This window comes from Balaenoptera physalus (genome assembly GCF_965194825.1).
Source record: "Balaenoptera physalus genome assembly, chromosome: 6".
Taxonomy (NCBI): domain Eukaryota; kingdom Metazoa; phylum Chordata; class Mammalia; order Artiodactyla; family Balaenopteridae; genus Balaenoptera; species Balaenoptera physalus.
In genome coordinates this window covers 64952410-64971960 of record NC_138885.1, presented here as the reverse complement: position 1 = coordinate 64971960, position 19551 = coordinate 64952410, and the positions used below count along the sequence as shown (strand labels likewise).

The 19551-nt window shown below is 39.3% G+C and overlaps 1 protein-coding gene across 5 annotated transcripts in view; it reads left to right on the top strand.

The window, feature by feature from the left end:
* The window catches only part of METTL8 (methyltransferase 8, tRNA N3-cytidine), an 84761-nt gene extending 67034 nt beyond the window's left edge, over positions 1-17727 (top strand). For 4 of the 5 annotated variants that reach the window (XM_082465477.1, XM_082465475.1, XM_082465476.1 and 1 more), the window contains 5 exons: positions 2408-2471; positions 3681-3820; positions 8383-8495; positions 8634-8699; positions 9440-17727. In XM_082465477.1, coding sequence (XP_082321603.1) covers positions 2408-2471; positions 3681-3820; positions 8383-8495; positions 8634-8699; positions 9440-9588 — 532 coding nt within the window. In that variant the 3' untranslated portion in view covers positions 9589-17727. The remainder of the gene's footprint in view (positions 1-2407; positions 2472-3680; positions 3821-8382; positions 8496-8633; positions 8700-9439) is intronic. The other variant, XM_082465478.1, reaches the window with a different exon arrangement.
* The last annotated feature ends 1824 nt before the right edge of the window (positions 17728-19551 follow it).

Here is a 19551-nt window from a genome sequence, read left to right as displayed (position 1 = left end):
TAACAAGGACCTACTGTATAGCACAAGGAACTCTGCTCAATATTCTGTAACAACCTAAATGGGAAAAGAATTTGAAAAAGAATAGATGCATGTATATGTGTAACTGAATCACCTTGCTGTACACCTGAAACTAACACAACATTGTTAATCAACTATACTACAGTATAAAAGAATTAATTTAAAAAAATAAAGATGAGGAAACCAATTACAGAGAGATTAGATGACTCTTCCATGGTCACCCAGCTAAGTGGTAGAGCCAGGATTCAACCCTGGGCAGTCTGGTTTCAGAGCCCTTGCCCTTAGCCATCATACCACATAGTACTATATGTATCTGAGTGTTTTTTGAGACACTTCAAACATGTGTGACCAACCAACAATTACAAGTCACAAATATATGGATTTCATAGGAAACAATAAGGGTATATATGCTGCAATAAAGCACAATTTTTATATGGGATGGATGAGAAAAGACAAGCAGCACAAGTTTTAACTTTGATTCAGTACTGGTTAACTTTTCATAACCAAATCCTATTCATGATACATTAATTTATTTGGACAGATCTTAATTTGAATGCAAACCCCTAGTGCCACAGAATGGCACTATATATGAATACTATACTATATATGAATATTATACATGAATGTAGTATTCATCAATGAGTAGCATTTAAGAGAGTAATGTGAGCCTGGGTGAGATTTTGCTAAATGCATATTTGTGCTTATATTCCGTATTTATTTAGAAGTCCTCCTTGCTTGAAATGCCTCCCTGAATCAGATTAGAAGTTATAATTATGTGCTTCAAAGCCCATATAGCCTGTCACACACTGGGCTCTCAGGATCAACTCTGCTTCTCATCCCTAGCATGTGACTCCCACTTCTAAACCCTTTCCCCTTCTCCCCACTTAGCAATGCCATCCCCCTCCTTCAAAATTCTTAAGACTTTCACCTGAGGGTGCCTGCCTTATGCACACTTCTATAGAAATTGTATATGTCCCCAACTAGGCTATAAAATCCACAAGAGCCAGGACCATACCTTTAATTACTGTTTAGGACATACTGATCTCTTTCTGTGATTCAGACACACTACTAAGCAAGATGATGCAAGGATCCTTTGCTAATAGCATACAAGGTATGATTAGGAAGGGTACTGACCCACAAAATTCAAAGTACAGTTGACCCTTGAACAATGTGGGGGGTTAGTCCACGAATAATTTATAGTCGACCCTTCATATTTGTGGTTCCTTCTTTATCTGCAGATTCCATCAACCACGGACCATATAGTACTTAGTATTTACTGTTGAAAAATATCCATGTGTAAGTGGACCTGCGAAGTTCAAACCTGTATTGTTCAAGGGACAGCTGTATGTGCCTGCCCATTAGTAACCATGGCTCAGCCATTGTTACTGAATTTCAGGTAAAGACCAAATAGAACTTGTCTAAGTTCAGTGGAGGCCAATTAAAATTAGTCAGGATTTTCATATGGGTAAACATCCCCCCCCCCCAAAAAAACCCCTGAATTTGCTTACTTTATTTACATATTGTAGGTAAAGCAACTGAGTCTCGGAGAAGTTAAGTCAAATTCAGTGTTAATAAGTGGCAAATCCAGGATTTAAACACAGGTGTAATTGGCTCGCAAATCCCATACTCTTACTAGACAGTTTTTATTAGACAGTTTCATTTACTACTTTGTATTCTAATGCTTGGTCCATATATAAGGCTCAATAAAAGTTTGAAAATCACTTGAAAAGATAAGACTATATTAGTGTTTTATTATTTTTTAGAAGTTGTATTTACATGCTGTTAATATAAACATATTAATATTATATTTAACAGCACATAAATGCAATTTCTAAAATATATATATATACATCATCATCCGTGCATCAGAGCCTCTGTGAGAGGTCCAGGAGCAAATGAGGAACGTACACATGGGAAGAGAAACGAAGCACCAAAGGACACAGGGGGTTGAGGGTCCTTGGAGAGGATAGAACTTGGCTAAGCTAAGAGGAGTTACAGGCCATGCTGGCTGGAGGCAGACAAGAAAAAGTGCCTGTGAGGGGTAGGAGGAAGATTGAGCAATGCTGATGGATGGCTTTGGAGGTTTCCCATGGGAGAGTATGATGGGATATAGAGCAAGTAGGCCCACATAATGGAGGGCCTTAAAATCAGGGCAGGAATTTGAAAGTCACCGTGTAATTGATAAGTGTTTGAGATAATGTTGGTTCAGAAACAACATGAAGGCATCCACACACCACTGCAGAGAACAGTGTCTAAAAAGAAGAAACAACAAGCCAAGTGTCATCCAAAATTCTGTTAAAGAAATATAAGTTCAAACCTACACTTTCCTTTCTTCTGTAGCTTCAGCATATCTGGACTCTAGATTTAAATATTTCTTTCATTTTCATAGGAATGCTCCAGAGTTCTTTCTTTATTGTTGTGATTTTGCTTCTGGAGCTGTGGAGCTGGTAAAGGTATGCCTTATATTTTCTTTAAAGAGAGCTATATTAAAAAATCTATTTTTTTGCTGTTGAAGTGATTATTTTTTAATGTAACTGCATCAAATGTAATCTGTGACCATTTTTAACTGAGCTTTTCCAATTTTGCGAATCATATCATCAACTGATGCCTAAGATGTTACCCTAAAACGATAGAAGTTGTTTGGGATTTAATATAGAGTTCAAGGGAGTGGTTCCTACAAGGTGGTATTTATATTTATGTCCCTAGAGCTTTACACACAGTTTGGCACATAGTAGGCACTCATTAAATTAAAACTTTTGAAAAAAAATAAAAGAGGTCTGAAAAGGCATATATTACAAATCTAAAATGTCCTCAACTGTAAGGAAAACAGTGGTGGGAACCGGGCCTTATTTGACCAATTCCCAAATGCTAGTAAGCATTATCGTAGCAAAAAGAGGTAATTTTAGGAAATGGAAAAGGAATGGAAATTCTAACAAAAATGTATAGTAAACACATGGAACATAATTTCTGATAATAAGAGTTAATAGTTTTTCATTGTAGACATTTTCTAAAATACTGAAAAGCCTAAAGGGGAAGATAAAATTTACCTATAATATGCTTTTTTAGAGTCCTAGAGTGAATCACTGTTAGTATTTTGGTATATATCCTTCTAGTGTTGTTTTTATAGGCAAATTGTGTGTGTGTGTACTCTAATGTGGTTTTTTAAAATAGCATCTTTATTGAGGGATAGTTCACATACCATAAATTTCACCATTTTAAAGTATACAATCCTGTGATTCTTAGTATATTTAGAGTTGTACAGCCATCACCATTACCTAATGTTGATTATGTACTATAGGATATTTATATATTAATGCCAAAGGAGGCATGGAATAAGCAGTGAGAGAGCCGAGGACCATCTCATTGCCTCTGAAGTAACACAGGGTGGGCTTCCAACAACGCTGCCTACTGACTCAGAAAGACTGCCCTACTCCACTTTTCAAGCTAAAGAGGGATTGCAAAAGAATGTTTGTTATCAAGTCCAAGTGCTAGACTTAAATTTTTATGACAGCTTGAAATAACCTAACAGAATACCTAATCCAAAAATCAAATTTATAGAAGAAAGGCACTTGAGAGAAGTTAAATTGACCTTTTTAATTTGAGAAAAATACTAGAAGTCTGCTAACAACTTTTTTTGTCTTTTCATTCCTTTATCATGACAGTCGCACGCGTCATACAGAGCAGCCCAGTGCTGTGCCTTTGTTCATGACGTTTGTGACGATGGCCTACCCTACCCTTTTCCAGATGGGATCCTGGATGTCATTCTCCTCGTCTTTGTGCTCTCTTCCATTCATCCTGACAGGTAAATGAAGACGAAAGGGCAGAGCAAATGTGTACAGCCCCTTTATCAGGAGTGGCTTTCAGAACTATCAAAGCAAAAATGACAATTCTTGAATTTATTATTTAATGAACTACATTATGTATAATATGCAGCCTTTTAAATGCAGTTTTTCCTTTCTTCAGACTTTCAGAAAGAAACTGGTGACACTACTTCTTTAGTGAGCTTTCTGTCACTGTCAGAATGAAGTAAGCATCTTCTGGCAAGACACATACCTATTAAAAGTGACAGAGCTTCAAGGAAATTACAAATTCAGAACAGCCTAATAGACTCCCAAGAGGGAAATTGTACATGGTGATCAGAAACAAACATCTTTGATTTAGCATCTTGCTGAGTGTTCATGAAGAGGTGGGCTGTAAATGTTTGGCTTCACACTGGTCTGTCGATGGGCTTTAAAATATTTGTTTTAAAGAAGCCCACTAGGGAATTAGGGGTTATCAAGATTTGCCAGATTAACCTCGGACCTTTATAATCTAAGATTGGCTTAGTGCCCTCATTTAAATATTCATGACTTAAATATTTTTGTTCACATAAGGTTTTGAAAAAGTAAATACAGCTTTTCTCCAAAGAGGAAGCACAAAGAGATATTACCAGCAATTAAAATGATCACTGTTCTTAAAATTTTGCCACCTTGTATGTATTAAGATACATGTGTGGTAAGTGTCAGGGGTTGTGCCTTCATAACGTTTCTTAAAATTGGGTTTTCGTGATCTTCTGGTAATAGATACAGACTTGGCATCAACCGCTTTTTGTTTGGTGAGTGTGACTCTTTCCCAAAGAAATCGAGTATTGTGTCCTTTCTTTGCTGTTATAAGGTCACTAGAACCCTTTACAGTCCTTTCACTTCTCATTCAGAGATGTGCACTTTGATTACTTATGGAAAAGCAAGTTAGCTTTCCAAATAACGAATGAAATATATAATTGCACCTGGTGAGATATATCAAGTTCCATGAAGTTACTTCCTCCCAGTTTCTATAACCTATTTCTTTCTGCTGATCTGTTTATACTGTTGGCATTATTCAGGTACTGGTAGAAGGATGTCATCTGTGTATTTTGTTTCACAGTTAAAAGGATGAATAGTAAAAAGGATAGAGTAGGTGGATAGTGAACAAGATTTTCTATCTGACATCTATAACAGGAAATGTTTAAATTCAAAATAAGACCTCAAAAAGACTATTTGAATTAGTTTAGATAATGTATTTTTGTCATGATTTGAATTGAATGTTAAAGAGAAGGGGAAGCAGATATCTTGGAAAGATTGTTTTTATAGTACATGTATTCATTCTATTTATTTATTATAAAATAAGTTCAGATGTATCATGTCAGTAGCCACTTTCTTACCTACGTGGAAATGATCTAAAAGTGAGGTGAATGAGTAGAAGTTGGGTAATAGTAAGTGAAAAGTAAGGCAGTATCTTTAGGGTCATCTAGCACTGTGGTAGTAGATTCAGCCCCAGGAAAATTCTAGAAAAATGGCTTATTGCCAGCTTGGAAAAGCAATTCAGCTAGACCTTGAGTCTTGGGGTCCCAGCTCAAATGGGAATAAACCATAGAAGGCTACCAAAAAAGAGGTAGCTGTCCTTCTTTTTATTGAAATAAAAGTATAATATGTTTTCTAAAGATCTAAGTATAGAATAGTCAATAAACACTCATTTTTTTTTTAATCTCTTCTTTTCCTTCTCCTCTCCCTCCATCCAGCGATAGGTGAGGATAGCAGAGTTGGCCCAAGTCAGATAAAAAAAGAAAAGGAGCTTTCCCCATTCTTGTCCATGTCACCTGCAGGCCACTCCCACCTGCATTTCTCAGGAACTGGCTCTGGAATTGCATTATGAGCCAAGATGGGCTGATAAGAGAAGCAACTCCCCACCTCTTGCCTTCACCTGCAACTCAGACTTTAAAGGATAGTTGGGAGGAGAGGATTTGCAGAAGGAGGCTACATTTTGAAGTGTTTGGCTGTTTGTTTTTTGTGTTTTCGTTTCATGCTTGTTTTGCTAATAATTGCAGAAAGAGATTTTTTTTCTCTGTACGTAAAACATTTATCCGGAAAGTGAATATTTTACGGTTTAGATATGGTTTTCTTTAATTGCCAAATTCTAAGGATATAAGCGCAGTGTGAAAATAACCTGTAATAAAATAAACAAGGAAAAATACTTTTCTTTTTCTCTTTCATGTACTCATGTTCCAGTTTTTTTAAAGAGCTTTTTTTCTAATCATGGCACCTTTTTCTGTCATTTCTCTCTTGTTTTCATGGTTACTTTCATTTTCTCACTACCTACTTCTTTCATAACCTGACATACTGTTTCACCCTGTTATTCCACTTAACAGTGTTTTAAATTTTTATTTTTTTTTAATTTTTAAAAATTTTGGCTGTATTGGGTCTTCGTTGCTGCGTGCCAGCTTTCTCTAGTTGCGGAGAGCGGGGGCTACTCTTCGTTGCGGTGCGTGGACTTCTCATTGCGGTGGCTTCTCTTGTTTCGGAGCACAGGCTCTAGGCGCGCGGGCTTCAGTAGTTGTGGCACACGGGCTCAGTAGTTGTGGCACATGGGCTTAGTTACTCCACGGCTTGTGGGATCTTCCCGGACCAGGGCGCTAACCTGTGTCCCCTGCATTGGCAGGCGGATTCTTAACCACTGCGCCACCAGCGAAGTCCCTGAACAGTGTTTTAATTGGAAGGAATTTACAGATTATCTGATCAAAACTCCTCATTTTTAAAATAAGGAATGCTCAGAAGCTTTAAGAAGCTTCGATAAAGCAGAGACAGCAAGGACTTAGTACACAGGCTGCCATTTACCATTCGCTGCCCAGGGCAGACATCGATAATTGATTTTGTAGATTGTCATTCCCTGTGAGTCTTAAGAGTCCTTTTCAGTAGAGCTTCGTTGGCAGCCAATGTCAGTCACTTGGTTGATATGAGATCTGAAATCTTTGTCGTCTCTGTACCATAATCACATATAAGGCCTTGAACACTTAACCAAAAACATTAAATCAAAAGCAGTCACAGGCTTCCCTGGTGGCACAGTGGTTGAGAATCCGCCTGCCAATGCTGGGGACACGGGTTCGATCCCTGGTCTAGGAAGCTCCCACATGCCTCGCAGCAGCTAAGCCCGTGAGCCACAACTACTGAGCCTGCATGCCACAACTACTGAAGCCCGCGCGCCTAGAGCCTGTGCTCCGCAATGAGAAGCCACCGCAGTGAGAAGCCCGCGCACTGCAACAAAAAATGGCCCCCGCTCGCCGCAACTAGAGAAAGCCCGCACGCAGCAGCGAAGACCCAACACAGGCAAAAATAAATTAAAAAAAAAAACAAAAAAACAGTCACAAGGGGGTCATGTTTGGGAGCCAGGTGGGTAGAATAAGCAGTAAAAGAAAGAAAGTAAAAAAGTAAAAGCTTCCCAGTATTGAACTGGGGCTTAGAGTGTGAATAGAATTTAAACAGGCAAAGTAAAAAAGTAAAAGCTTCCCAGTATTGAACTGGGGCTTAGAGTGTGAATAGAATTTAAACAGGCAAATAGTAAGGAGGAGAGAATTCTTTGAGGGGAAACCACGTGAGCAAAGGCATGGACTGCTCAGAACCAAGCATGTAACAGTTTGGCTAAAGATGCTTCAGATTAGGGAGTAGTGGGAAAGATGTTGGAAAGATTGAGGTCAGTTGCAGGTGATCTTAAGGGCTCAAATAAGAAACTAAGATTTTATCCTATGGATTAAAATCATGAAAATTTGAGCAAAGGGATGATTTGACAAAACCATCATTTTAAGCATACTAATTCATCAATAATATGCAGGAAGGATTGGGAGGGAGAATAATAACACCTGTTAGGAAGCAATTCTGTTTCCAGCCTGAGGATGTTGGAGTTTGTATACTAAGGGAGTACCAATGGGAAACGAGAGAGAGAAACTATCAAATATGTAGTTTTTAAAAAAAGACATAACAAAAAAAAAAAAAAAAAGACATAACAATTTGATGACCAAATGGTTGTGCTGAGGATAGTGGAAGAAGAGAAAGATAAAAGGAGTCAAAGATTTCTCTGAGGTGTTACACTTTGGTGAATTTAGTACCTTTGAACTAAATAAAGAAGTCAGGAGGAAAAGCAGCTAGTTTTGGAGGAAAGGTGATCCCCGTTTAGTAGGTATGTCTCATTGGGACAGTTCTGGCATATTTTTTATCTTGCAAGGAAAATGAAACGACTTCATTTTTTTCTGCCTTGGAACTACCTTAATTTGCTGTAAATATCAGGAATGTCTATGTGGTTTTGCAGTTCAGCTTTGACATCACACATCAAGCTCTGTGAAGTTACCGCTCTGGTCATTTGGGTGATTTCTTGATAGTCTAGGCTTTTTGAATCTGATTATTTAGCAAGTTGGTGTCCTTTTTTCTTTCTATACACAATATTTTTGGTTTTGTTCCCCTTATATTTGTGGCTTACATTTCTTTGGCCTTATTGAGCTGTGCTTATTTTATCATTAAGGAGGTTAAATGTGACGTATAAAACAAGACTTCCACAGAGTCTCTTGCTTTGTTTTCAAAGGATGCAAGGTGTTGTAAACCGACTGTCCAAGTTACTGAAACCTGGGGGGATGCTGTTATTTCGGGACTATGGAAGATATGATAAGACTCAGCTTCGTTTTAAAAGGGGTAATGGTATATTCAGTTTGGAGTTATTTTCTTGTGTTTCAAAGAATGCTGTGTTAACATTTCATGTCAATTTTGTTGTTGTTGTTGGTGGTGGTTTTCTTAAGGAATACTAAGTTTCTCTTGTCACACTTTTTTTTTTTTTAGGGCATTGTTTATCTGAAAACTTTTATGTTCGAGGAGATGGTACCAGAGCATATTTCTTTACAAAAGGTATGCTTATCTATAAGAGGAAATAATTAGCCGTAAAAACTTTCCTTGGGTATTATTTGCAGGGAGAAACTCAAAAGCTCTAAAAATGAGGCTTCAGGAATTGAATAAACATTAGATGTCTTTACACTTTAGTGATTATAACTGTTCTATGTAAAAGCTTGAAAATGGCCTTTTTGCCTTTTAATCTTTTTCCAATTTAAAGAATCACTTGTTTCATCCTCATACCCTAACGAAGTTTCCATTTCGGAGGTACTGTTAGCCCAGATATGAAAAAATTGATGACATGCCACAGCCAAAAGAAGGAATGTGATTTTAAGAGTCCATAGAAAATTACTTATCTCTTGTCAATTTCTCATTTTAAAAAAGCATTTAAAATGAATCCTGCATTGACGGACTTTCCCCAAACTTATGTGAGTACTTTTACAATGTGCCATTTGGGGTCTCTGCAAACCAACAAAAACTCAGATCTGGGCACCTTTCAAAATATTGAAAGCTGCAACCGATAGTGTTGTAATCTGTTACACCTGCTGTGTTCAACTGTTTATACTTGGTGTGTTTGTGTGAAATAGAAGAAACCCACTTGGTGTCACGGGTTTCCTTCACCAATTTGTACTAGAGAATGTTTCTTGGTATAAATGAAAATTCAGATTGTCATTCATTCCATTAATGTTCCATTGTTCCTGACTGCCCCTCCCCCCAAGTCACATATCATACATTTGACTGCCATTCTTGTCTCACAGGGGAAGTCCACGATATGTTCTGCAAGGCTGGGTTAAATGAGAAGCAAAATCTGGTCGATCGTCGCTTACAAGTTAATAGGAAAAAAAAAGTGAAAATGCACCGAGTGTGGGTTCAAGGAAAATTCCAGAAACCATTACCCTTCACTTAAAAAAGTTCCAAATTGGTATTTTCACTCTTTTCTCATGGCTGAACTATGTATCATGTTAAGGTACAAACCAGAGGATTACACTATTCAAAGTCTTCTGTAAATCTTTCATTTTTGAAAAGACAGTCAGAAGAAGAGAATTTGTATACCCTGCTGTGTACCATGGGTGGGCTCTTTTGTGCATTTTAAGCACATGTAAGTGATTTGGAAGAGAGCACAATATTCTGTGTTTTCAAAACTTAATATGCTAAAGCTTGTTTGGATTTATTACATCTTAACCATTTTGTTTGTTCTTTGAGTTTTATAAGCATTCAGTTAAATTACCGATATAAGTCAGATGATTCTGAGAAGCAGAAACCTGCCATTTTTTAGAAGTGAAAAAAACCCATCTACTTTATTTATACATTAGTTGAACACAGTTGAACTCTCCTCCATTGTTAACTGATAGCAGAGAGGCAGCTCACCTTGTTTCCAAGGAAAGTCACAAGACCAAGACAAAAGTATATATTTTTTTGTTTTGTCGTTGTTCGTCCCAAAACTTTTTTTTCTTTAATTCACAGACGAATGTCTGAAACAGAATTTTAGTTTCTCTTTCCTTTCCTAAAATTGGGGAAGTATGACCAATGCTAATATTATTTTCAGGCTATTCTTAGGTGTACAAGTTGGAAGCCTTCTTTAAGACAACTGTCATACGCAAGAAAATTCTTAAATCGTAGCAGTTAAAAATTTATTTACCACCTTGCCTCAAAAAAGACATAAATTGGCTTGCAAATTGTACTTGGTAAAAATGGAGTTTCTAAAACTGGTCTGTCATTCATTATACAACATATACTGAGTACTTACGTTGTGCTGAATTATATGGAATAATACAATAAATAAAGACCCAGCTTTGTCTTCTGAGAGCATAAATAGGCTCTAGCTGGCAAAGCAAACTGTGCGCATCCCAAGCCTCTAAATCATGATCTAAGATAATATGTGAGCAAGTACTCAAATAGGGAGCTTATCAGCTAGCTGATATGCTTGATTGATTATGAGCCACAGAAATCTGGAAGACATGGACAATCTCTTGAAAGGACCACCATCAGAATGATCAGTTCCAACTATTTTTCCTTTTTGAACTCACTTAAAATTCAACTTCCCGGAAGAATATGATTGGTCCGATTTGGATCATGGATTCATCTTTTGACAGACTGGGGCAGGACAGGTTATTTGATGGCACCACCAGACTATATGGAATGGAGGCAAGTTCCTCAAAGGAAAATCAAGACACTGTTGTCAAAAAAGAGGGGAGGGTTGCTGCCCAGTCACAGACATCGTGTGGTGGTAGCAGTAGTAATAATGGTTCTGAAGAGAGAGAAAGATCAGCTATGGGATGGAAGGGAAAGAATCAGGGTTCTGGGAGGAGGTAGGTCTCAGGCTAGTCCTAGAACATATGCTCTCAGAAGATGGTGAGAAGACAGGTATGTTCGGTGGGGATATTCATGATTCGGAATAGTGGAGAAAAGATGGGGAGGGCGTCAGCTTATAGACAGCCTTGAATAGAGGGTGCGTTGGGTTCTAGTATCTGGACTAGAGCCATCTGAAGTTGGTTTGTTTCTGTTTTATCCTAGCCATGGCGTATTATAAATATATTTAGAGAGATTGATTGAGGAGTCGTCAACAGAATGGAATGCAGTGAGGTCAGAGATCGGGGCAAGGAAAACCACGGAAGGTTTTTGCATACATTTGCCTTGATAACAAGTCCTCAGAAGTACAATATCAAGGTTTCTGTTTAAACATGCAGTAAATATAAAAGTCAAAATTTGCCTGAGACTCTTAACTCAGTTGTTTTCCTAATTAAAGTGTATATTTAAAAGCCAAACTAGTAACGAAAGTATTACGTACAGCAAGGGCAGTTAGATAAGTTAATGTTGCTATGGGAACCCCGGCAGATCTTCTTGTGTCTCAATTTAAAAATCATGGCCCAAGGTGGTTTTAAAAACAACAGAAGGTAAAATTATTCCCACATTCTCATACATGTAAATTGTACTGTCTCTCTCTGTCCTAAATAGCAGATTCAAGCCAGCTTCTTGACTGGCACAGTAAAATTCTGCTCCGTGTCTTTCTATAATGTATTACAGCATGTAGTTAACCTTTAGAAACTTCAAAAATACATCAACCAAATTTGGACTGTGAGACACAAACTGGGCTCTTTTGGGCTCTGTCTAGCATAGACCTCCTATTCCACATGGCTGCTCAATGGGCCATTTCTATCAGTGTCTTCTGCTTGTCTGGTCAGTCTCTCTCCCTTAGCCTACCTGAATCAACCCCCTACTTAGAGTTTGCTGCCAGACAAAATGTAGATTTTTTTGGCAGAGGAAAAAAAAGAGAAAGACCTGATTTGGAATATTGCCTATAGATATTAAGAAATCACGAAATGTTGCAAATGTATCTGCTTGGGTATTAGTTTAAAATATTTGATAACTGCATGAAATTCTCATTTTTTCCCTCACATCCATGGAGCTAGGACTAGTTAGGCAGAGTTTGATATTTAAAAATTCATCTGCTGAGGGAGCTGAATTTCAAAAGGACTATTTTCTTTCTAACAGAAAAAGATGTGTTCCTTCATTTTATAATACAGAAACAATGAAATATGCTATATTAAAAATGCATCCTCCGTTTTCCATTTATAAAAATTCACTTTTGAACATTTTCCAAATGTAAAAATTCTCACACACATGAAGTACTGTTTCATAAGGTTGTGAGAAAGCCAAGGTAACGGTTTCTATTATTAAAAGTTTTGCATTTCGGTATGACACATTTGTCGTATTGAAACACCCAGTTAATGTTGACTTCTGAGAACTTATTTGCTTTGCTTGTCTCAGTTCCATATGCGTTGTCTCTAAATTATGAACACATCGAGGTTTCCACCATCATGCAGTCTAAATCGTTGCTATACTCATTTGTACGTGAAAATTATTCACCCATATGCGAAGAGCTGCCCTCCGGGGCATCAGGGCCACATAAACCGTTCAACATCAGGTGACTTAAATTCTTGCCCCCAGACTCCTATGCTGTATTCCTCTGGTTTTCCAACTCATCAAAGCCAATTTCTGAAGCCAGAATATATCACGCATTATTACTTCTAATTGGTTTTAATGTTTGTTATGCTCCTCACAAGTGCAGATAACTTCACATTTGCATCATTAATAGGCCTTTTTCTGAGCCTCTGCTCCTTCTGCTTTCTGCCTCTGTTAGTCATCAGTAGACATGTTGGTGTGGGTATTCACCTCCCCTCCTTGTGAAAAGTGCATTGTAAAATCTAAAGCACTGAATATATGTGAGGTATTGTTATTAATAACAGCATTTACAGTCTACAAGGCAGCATATAGAGTACTCCAGCAACAGAAACTTTTTCAGTGGTTTTATGAGACCTTGTGAGAAAGACAGTAAAATGCATGGAAAAATATTGCCTGCAAGTCAGACAGGAAGCATGGGTCCTAGTTCCTGTTGAACTGCTTAGCTGCTCTTAATTTACCTCTGAGTGCTAAGTCTTTTATATACTACACTTTTATATACCACATTATTCCTTCATTTAATCCTCAAACTCCTATGAATTAGTTTTTATTGTAACCATTTAACAGATAAGACTGGAGCTCTGAAGTATTGGGTAATTTGCCTAGGATATCACCGCGAGTCAGTGGCAGAAACACAGTTTGGGCCCAGAAGTGTCTGATTCCAAAACCTCTAGTCTCATCAGTACACTTTTAATTGACAGACTCAAATGCTGTTCGGGAAAGCTGCTGGAGAAGAAAAAGAGCTCCTGAATCAAGCGGAGAATTATAGCAATGGGTGGAAGTTTGGATCAGACGATCTTCAAGGAGACAGCTCATTCTAGATCCAGTGATTCTATGAAAAAAGTAGGTATACTTATCCACAGTTACAAACTGGGAAGGAAGAGAAGGAAAGGAACGGAGAGGAATGACAAAGCAAAAGCTTGCAGTCAGCTCTTTTCAGCATTCTGCATATGTTTACTTCTGCTCTCGCCCCACCCCCCTCGGGCTTCAGCCTTCCACTTGGCTCCCCTGCGAGCACACAGAGCACCTATCACTTGCATACTCCTCACTTAAAGAAAATAAATCAGTCTGTACTTCAAGGGGGTAGGGGGAACCCTCAAAGGGATCAGCTCCAGCATAATCTAAAATATGTGATCAGGGAGTGTCAATAATAAAATGAGTGAAAACATCTTTGTTTAAAACATTGTATGTACAGTAATGCCAATTCAAGCATGACATGTTGAGCATTTCTTGGAATATGGCTTGGGATTTGAGAGGCACAAAGTTACCTGCAGGTTGGCTTTGGTGTAGTTATAAATATAAATAGAAGTAAAATAACAGTTGCATCTTCATTTATAATGAATATATACTGTGGCCTCAAAGCTGCAGAGGAGAGTGGATGCCAAAATCTGTCTTTCATTAACATATGCCTTAAATGACAGGGAAGAGGTGTTAAGACAAAATTACTTTTTCCTCTGCGTATGAGTCAGCAACATGCAGTAACAAGCAAGTAATAATAGTTCTGCGTGTGAGTCCCTACAGAGGGTAAGAAAAACAGCATTAAATTGAAAATGCGAGTTCACCTGCCGGAGGGGCCCAGGTGGCGGTAGAGCACAGCTCCCTTGAGCACCGTCCTGAAGTGTCTCAGGGCACAATGACCCCAGCTCTGGCAAGCCAGGTTGGCATGATCTGCATGGAGCACATTAAAACCTCCAGATGGTCAAAGACAGCTCACGCTCAGCTGCTCCCGGAGCTCATCAAAAGCAAGCTACAAGGCACCACCACTGTCCAAGAGTTTAAAACAGCTGCTTTGGATTCTACGGTGCATGTGGTTTCACAGCCACTTAACCTTTAGTCAGGAACAGCTAGAGGCAGGTGAATGGATAAATACATGTTAACATTACATAAGGAGAAAAAAATAATATTTAGGAGCACATGGACTTTCAAGTAGTCACAAATGGCGTTTAGTTAGCTGTGTCCTTGGCATCCCAGTGATTTATGTCTTTATCTTTGATTTTCTCCAGCAGGTAGGCACTAAGTAGAGCCTGGACTCCAGAAAATATATGCTTTTCTATCAGGTGTTAACTACTAAATTAAGTGAGCTGTTCATTGCCTCCTAAAATGCCCCCAACATCTCTCCTACTTGGGCTGGTGGGGTTTAGTCCAGGAAAACTATGAGTTTTGTTATCCTTACACAAATTCTTTGGCAGTGTTTTCAACCCATTGCTCCTTTATGTGACACTTCCTAGTTCATTGCAGAAAAAGAAATTCGTTTTTTTCTTACTTAATCTTTATATATCAATTGTTGGTTGTTTCAGAAAACTTCGGGGAAGGGCAGTCACCCTTCAAGTCTTTAAGCCTTTCTCATTGAGAAAAAGCTCTAAAACTGTGTAACTTCCTAAAATTAATGATGAGATGCTGTTGAGTCTCTTGCATTAGTTTGTTGTTGGTTTTGGGTTTTTTTTTAAATGCTGTGTACTTAACACAAGGAACACTATGCAACTGCTGCCTCATTTCTCTCACCTCCTGCCTTTTGAGAGTAACGTCTTTCTCCTGAGGCTGTCCTGCTGAACAGACGTTATAGCTCTCCATACATTTTTAGTTACGCTGCACTCCCTCAGGTGAGCTGGAATGGCGTCCCCTTAAGCAGCATTGGGAACTTGCACTGAAAGAGAATGGCTGAAATTGCCAGTGTCACATGCCGCATTGAAGCAAGGAAATTTCTGCCTCTAAGGATAATAGCTTTTCTCCTTGCTCATACGTCTTCCTTCACAGCCCTCATTTATTTTAATGTATATATTCCACTTTGACTCTCTGGAAGATATTTTTCAAGGTTTTTTTAAAAATCCAAATGAAAGATGAAATTCAGGATCCAGAAAAGCATTTACTCTGTTTATCCCCTCCATGAATGTATTCTTAATCAACCAGTCTTTCTGAGCATTTCTTCATTTGCTGCTTTGTTTCGTAATAGAATACTTGGGCTCTGGAGATTAGTGAGACAAAGACAAAGCTTCATTATAACCATCCTTGTTTTACTCCCTTGTCTTATAGGCTTTCTCTTCCTAACTCACTCTCCAGGTGCTTCTTTCTCTTGCCAAATAGCGCAAGGAAATACTTTTGCAGATCTTTTGTTTACTTTAGAAAAAACACGGATCCAGCCTTTCCCATTCGGGAGTGCTGCTCATTTCCTGACTGGCCTTTAAAATTTGGCTCGGTAGCAACTTGGGGATTTGTTTTCTACCCAGAGTGAAAGGAGCTGGGTGCCTAGCAGCCCCGTGCTGGAATGAGAATTAAATTCTGCTCATTCCCTGGATAAGCAAGCTGACGCCTTCCTTGTAGGTTTCTTCCCCCCATTCCTCAAAGCTTTAATGTTTAGTCATTTAGCTTTAGCTTTTTAAAAGACATTTTAATAGGGTTGTCTCTCCTCCAAGTGCATGCAGAAGCTGATCATGGGCACAGGGAAACTCTCAAGAATAAAGAATTCCCTGTTTGCTGGGTTTTACCTACAATGAAAACGATGTACAACACATGCAGTGCTTACCCCTACTGCAGTTCCATTGCCAGTTGCCTGGCCTGGGACAGCAGGAACTGTAACACCCAAGGAATTTGGCTTGAGCCACCTCACTTTCTAAGTCCCCAAGACTGCCAAGTTAATGAAGCTTTGCTTATTACTCATTTGAACATTTTCTGACTTCATGTAAGCTGTATAAATCTCGTGCTTTCTTCTCTTTGGCACGTTTACATTAAATTTTATTCTCGTTATGCAACTTTATCTATACTATAGTTATGTTTATATATGAATGTAAGTTACTCTTGATTCATCCTGCCTTGGGGTATTTATTAATAGTTTGTTATGAAGTGTCAGTAACTTTCCAAAGAGAGTGGCTTCCTAAACCTGGAGCCTATATTTTTATATATTAATGCATTCTTTACATTAAAAGATGTTTAATGTAAAAGGATAGTTGAATGATAAAAATAGAAAACCTTGACTGACAAAGGTCTTAACTACATCAGGGTGGGCATTATCTTTAAGGACTTAATCTATAATATAAAATAATATGGCAAATAAAATACCTTATGGGGGGGAGTTACAGACAAAGTTATTGGCATAGACAAGGTCCATTTGAGGAAGCGTACCATGTCAATATGATGACAATGGAATCTAGGGTCAGTCATTCCTCTAAAGCTCAGCCAGACACATACAAACAGTCACCATTAGGAAGGGCTACCAGCAGAAGCGTCTGGCACACTGGCCTAGAGAAAGTAGGCAGTGTTCACAGGCAGAATAGCCAAACACTGTTCCAGTGACCCAAAGAAAAATGCGAGGTCAGAGAAGTTTGTAGCAAGAGTGACTTGAAACTGAACCTCAGAGAACTAGACTGTAAGCTTAAATGCCTCCTAGCTTGGCTCAGGGAGAACCAAAGAAAGGGACTTCACTGAGCCTTGGGAATAGGAAGGCTGCAGAGGCCATGAGCTCTTTTTCTGTTTACCTGAATTATATCACAGTAATAGCCATTAAGACATTTTGTTCTTGATACTTTTTTTTGGTACTTTTTATTTTTATTTTATTTTATTTTTTTATCTTTGGCTGTGTTGGGTCTTCATTGCTGCGCGTGGGCTTTCTCTGGTTGCGGCGAGCGGGAGCTACTCTTCGTTGCGGACACGGGCTTCTCACTGCGGTGGCTTCTCTTGTTGTGGAGCACGGGCTCTAGGCATGCAGGCTTCAGTAGTTGTGGCACGCAAGCTCAGTAGCTGTGGCTCACGGGCTCTAGAGCACAGGCTCAGTAGTTATGGCATACGGGCTTAGTTGCTCTGCGGCATGTGGGATCTTCCCAGACCAGGGCTCGAACCCGTGTCCCCCATTGGCAGGCGGATTCTTAACCACTGCGCCACCAGGGAAGCCCCTTTGATACTTTTTAGAAGAGCAAAGACTTGCCTTTATCTGATTCTTACTTTTGATTCCAGAGCCCTTGTGTTTGTTTTCCATCATGACATGTCACAAAGTATGAATTTATTGATGTTCATAAACCTGGAAAGATGGGGTGCAGCTTTAGGAAAAACATGCCCAGAGAGGTGCAGGCAGAAGGGGATACTGGCCAAGCCAGAAGATCGTCCTCATTCCCCAGTGTGACAGAGGAAGGTTTAAGCTCCTACTTTGCACAAGAGAACAGATTAGGTATCAATATAATAGAGTTACCAAGTGATTAAGATCTGCTGACCCTCTGCAAGGAAATAAATGGAGGGCAAGTAAAGAATACAGGCCAGAATAGCCTATGAGACAATACCATGATATGCAGTCACCACCATCTGGTGAGGTTTGAGAAGCCCCCCAAAGTATTATTCCTGTGTTCCCTGCCCACATTTTAAACCAACTGAGAGACTGAGTTGCCAACAGATGAAGATTAAAACATGAGCTTAATTACTGATGAAGCTGGTACAGGAGAGAATGGCTCAGGCTGCATGGAAACAGTTGCCCCCCAGTACTGAACCCCAGAATCAAGACCCACAGCTGGACAGCCACGAGACTCTACCCATGGGGGGTCTGCCCCTGTAGAGCCTTTTACAGAGTAGCTGGCTTCCAAGAGAGAGTGAAAAAGGACTAGGTTAAACATGCCTAATTCATTTCCCAAATTCACTTTTTAGCTAAGTCACTTCACCTCTCCCAGGAATGAGGAAGACAGGACTGAAGAGACCAGTTGCTGTCCCTCCACATGGCGAGAAACAACAGGAGTGGGAATTACCTGAACGTTTTGTAAGTGCTGGGTAAAGCATACCCCACATCTACCGAGACTAGAGCAATGTGGAGTGGACTCTATTTTGTCCTTTTGTCACTTGCTGAGTCATCTGCTCAGCATTTACCTGTAAGCCTGTGGCAGCTTACCTGTAAGCATCTGCCTTAGTGATGGGTGGAATCCGCAGGGTATGCACTGGGACTTGTATGTGGTTAGAATACCGGGGACTGCAAACAGAATGAATTTCCAAAGTTACAACCAGTGACTTATTCTAGGAACCCTACTACACTTAAACCTTTACTAGATTGCTAAATAAATGGCCAGGAGGTCTAGCAACTTTGCCAAGCACCGCTTCTACATTGACGCACTGTACACCAGCACTTCTCAAACTATCCGAGGTGAAGGACCAGTAGTTGCTTTTTGTTTTGTTTTGCCCGTTTCCAACCTGTCACAGACCAGTACTTTTGTAAAACACAATAAAGATGAATTAGTAGGAAAAAAAAAAAAAGATGTACTCTAGTTTCTGGCATTGTTTCCTGGTCTCTGCCCTCGCCCCACAATCTCTCCTTGTTACTGCCCTGTCAGCCAGTGCTTACCAGCTACATGTCAGGCATTGGTCTAGGTTTTGGGAATGAAGGGTTGAACAGGAAAAAGGAAAGGCAGACAAGCCGAAGATTTGTACTAGATTCATCAGTTATAAACTTACTCGGTCTCTCTGCTCACCCTGTCACAGACTGGGAATGAAACAGTTCCCAGACCAGCACCCAGTCTCAACCCACCCCTTGAGCTGCACTGCTCTAAACCACAGGGAGACTTAAAAGCCATGTCACGGTATTTCTCCAGCTTTGCCTCCTGAACCCTGTTGTCTCTCTTCACCTCAGAGTGTACAATGCCAGGGCCTGGGCTCTTGCACCTAGAAATGCTTGGTCCAGGTGCTCAGTGCTTTTGGCTGCTATCCTTTTCATACAATTGTCTGTGTTAAGTACACAAAACCACATCTCACCACCCAGCTGTCACCAGGATTCCTGGTGGTTATTGTTCCTTTTATTTGTTCACTTTTTAAAATGTTGACTTTTTGTGAATATGTGAATCAGTGCAAAATAGTTTCTATGCCAATGTAAAATGGAAAGGGAGATGATTCAGTTCTTTTGTTGAAGTCAAAACTTGTAATTTTTTCCCCCACTCAATAGTGTTTAAAT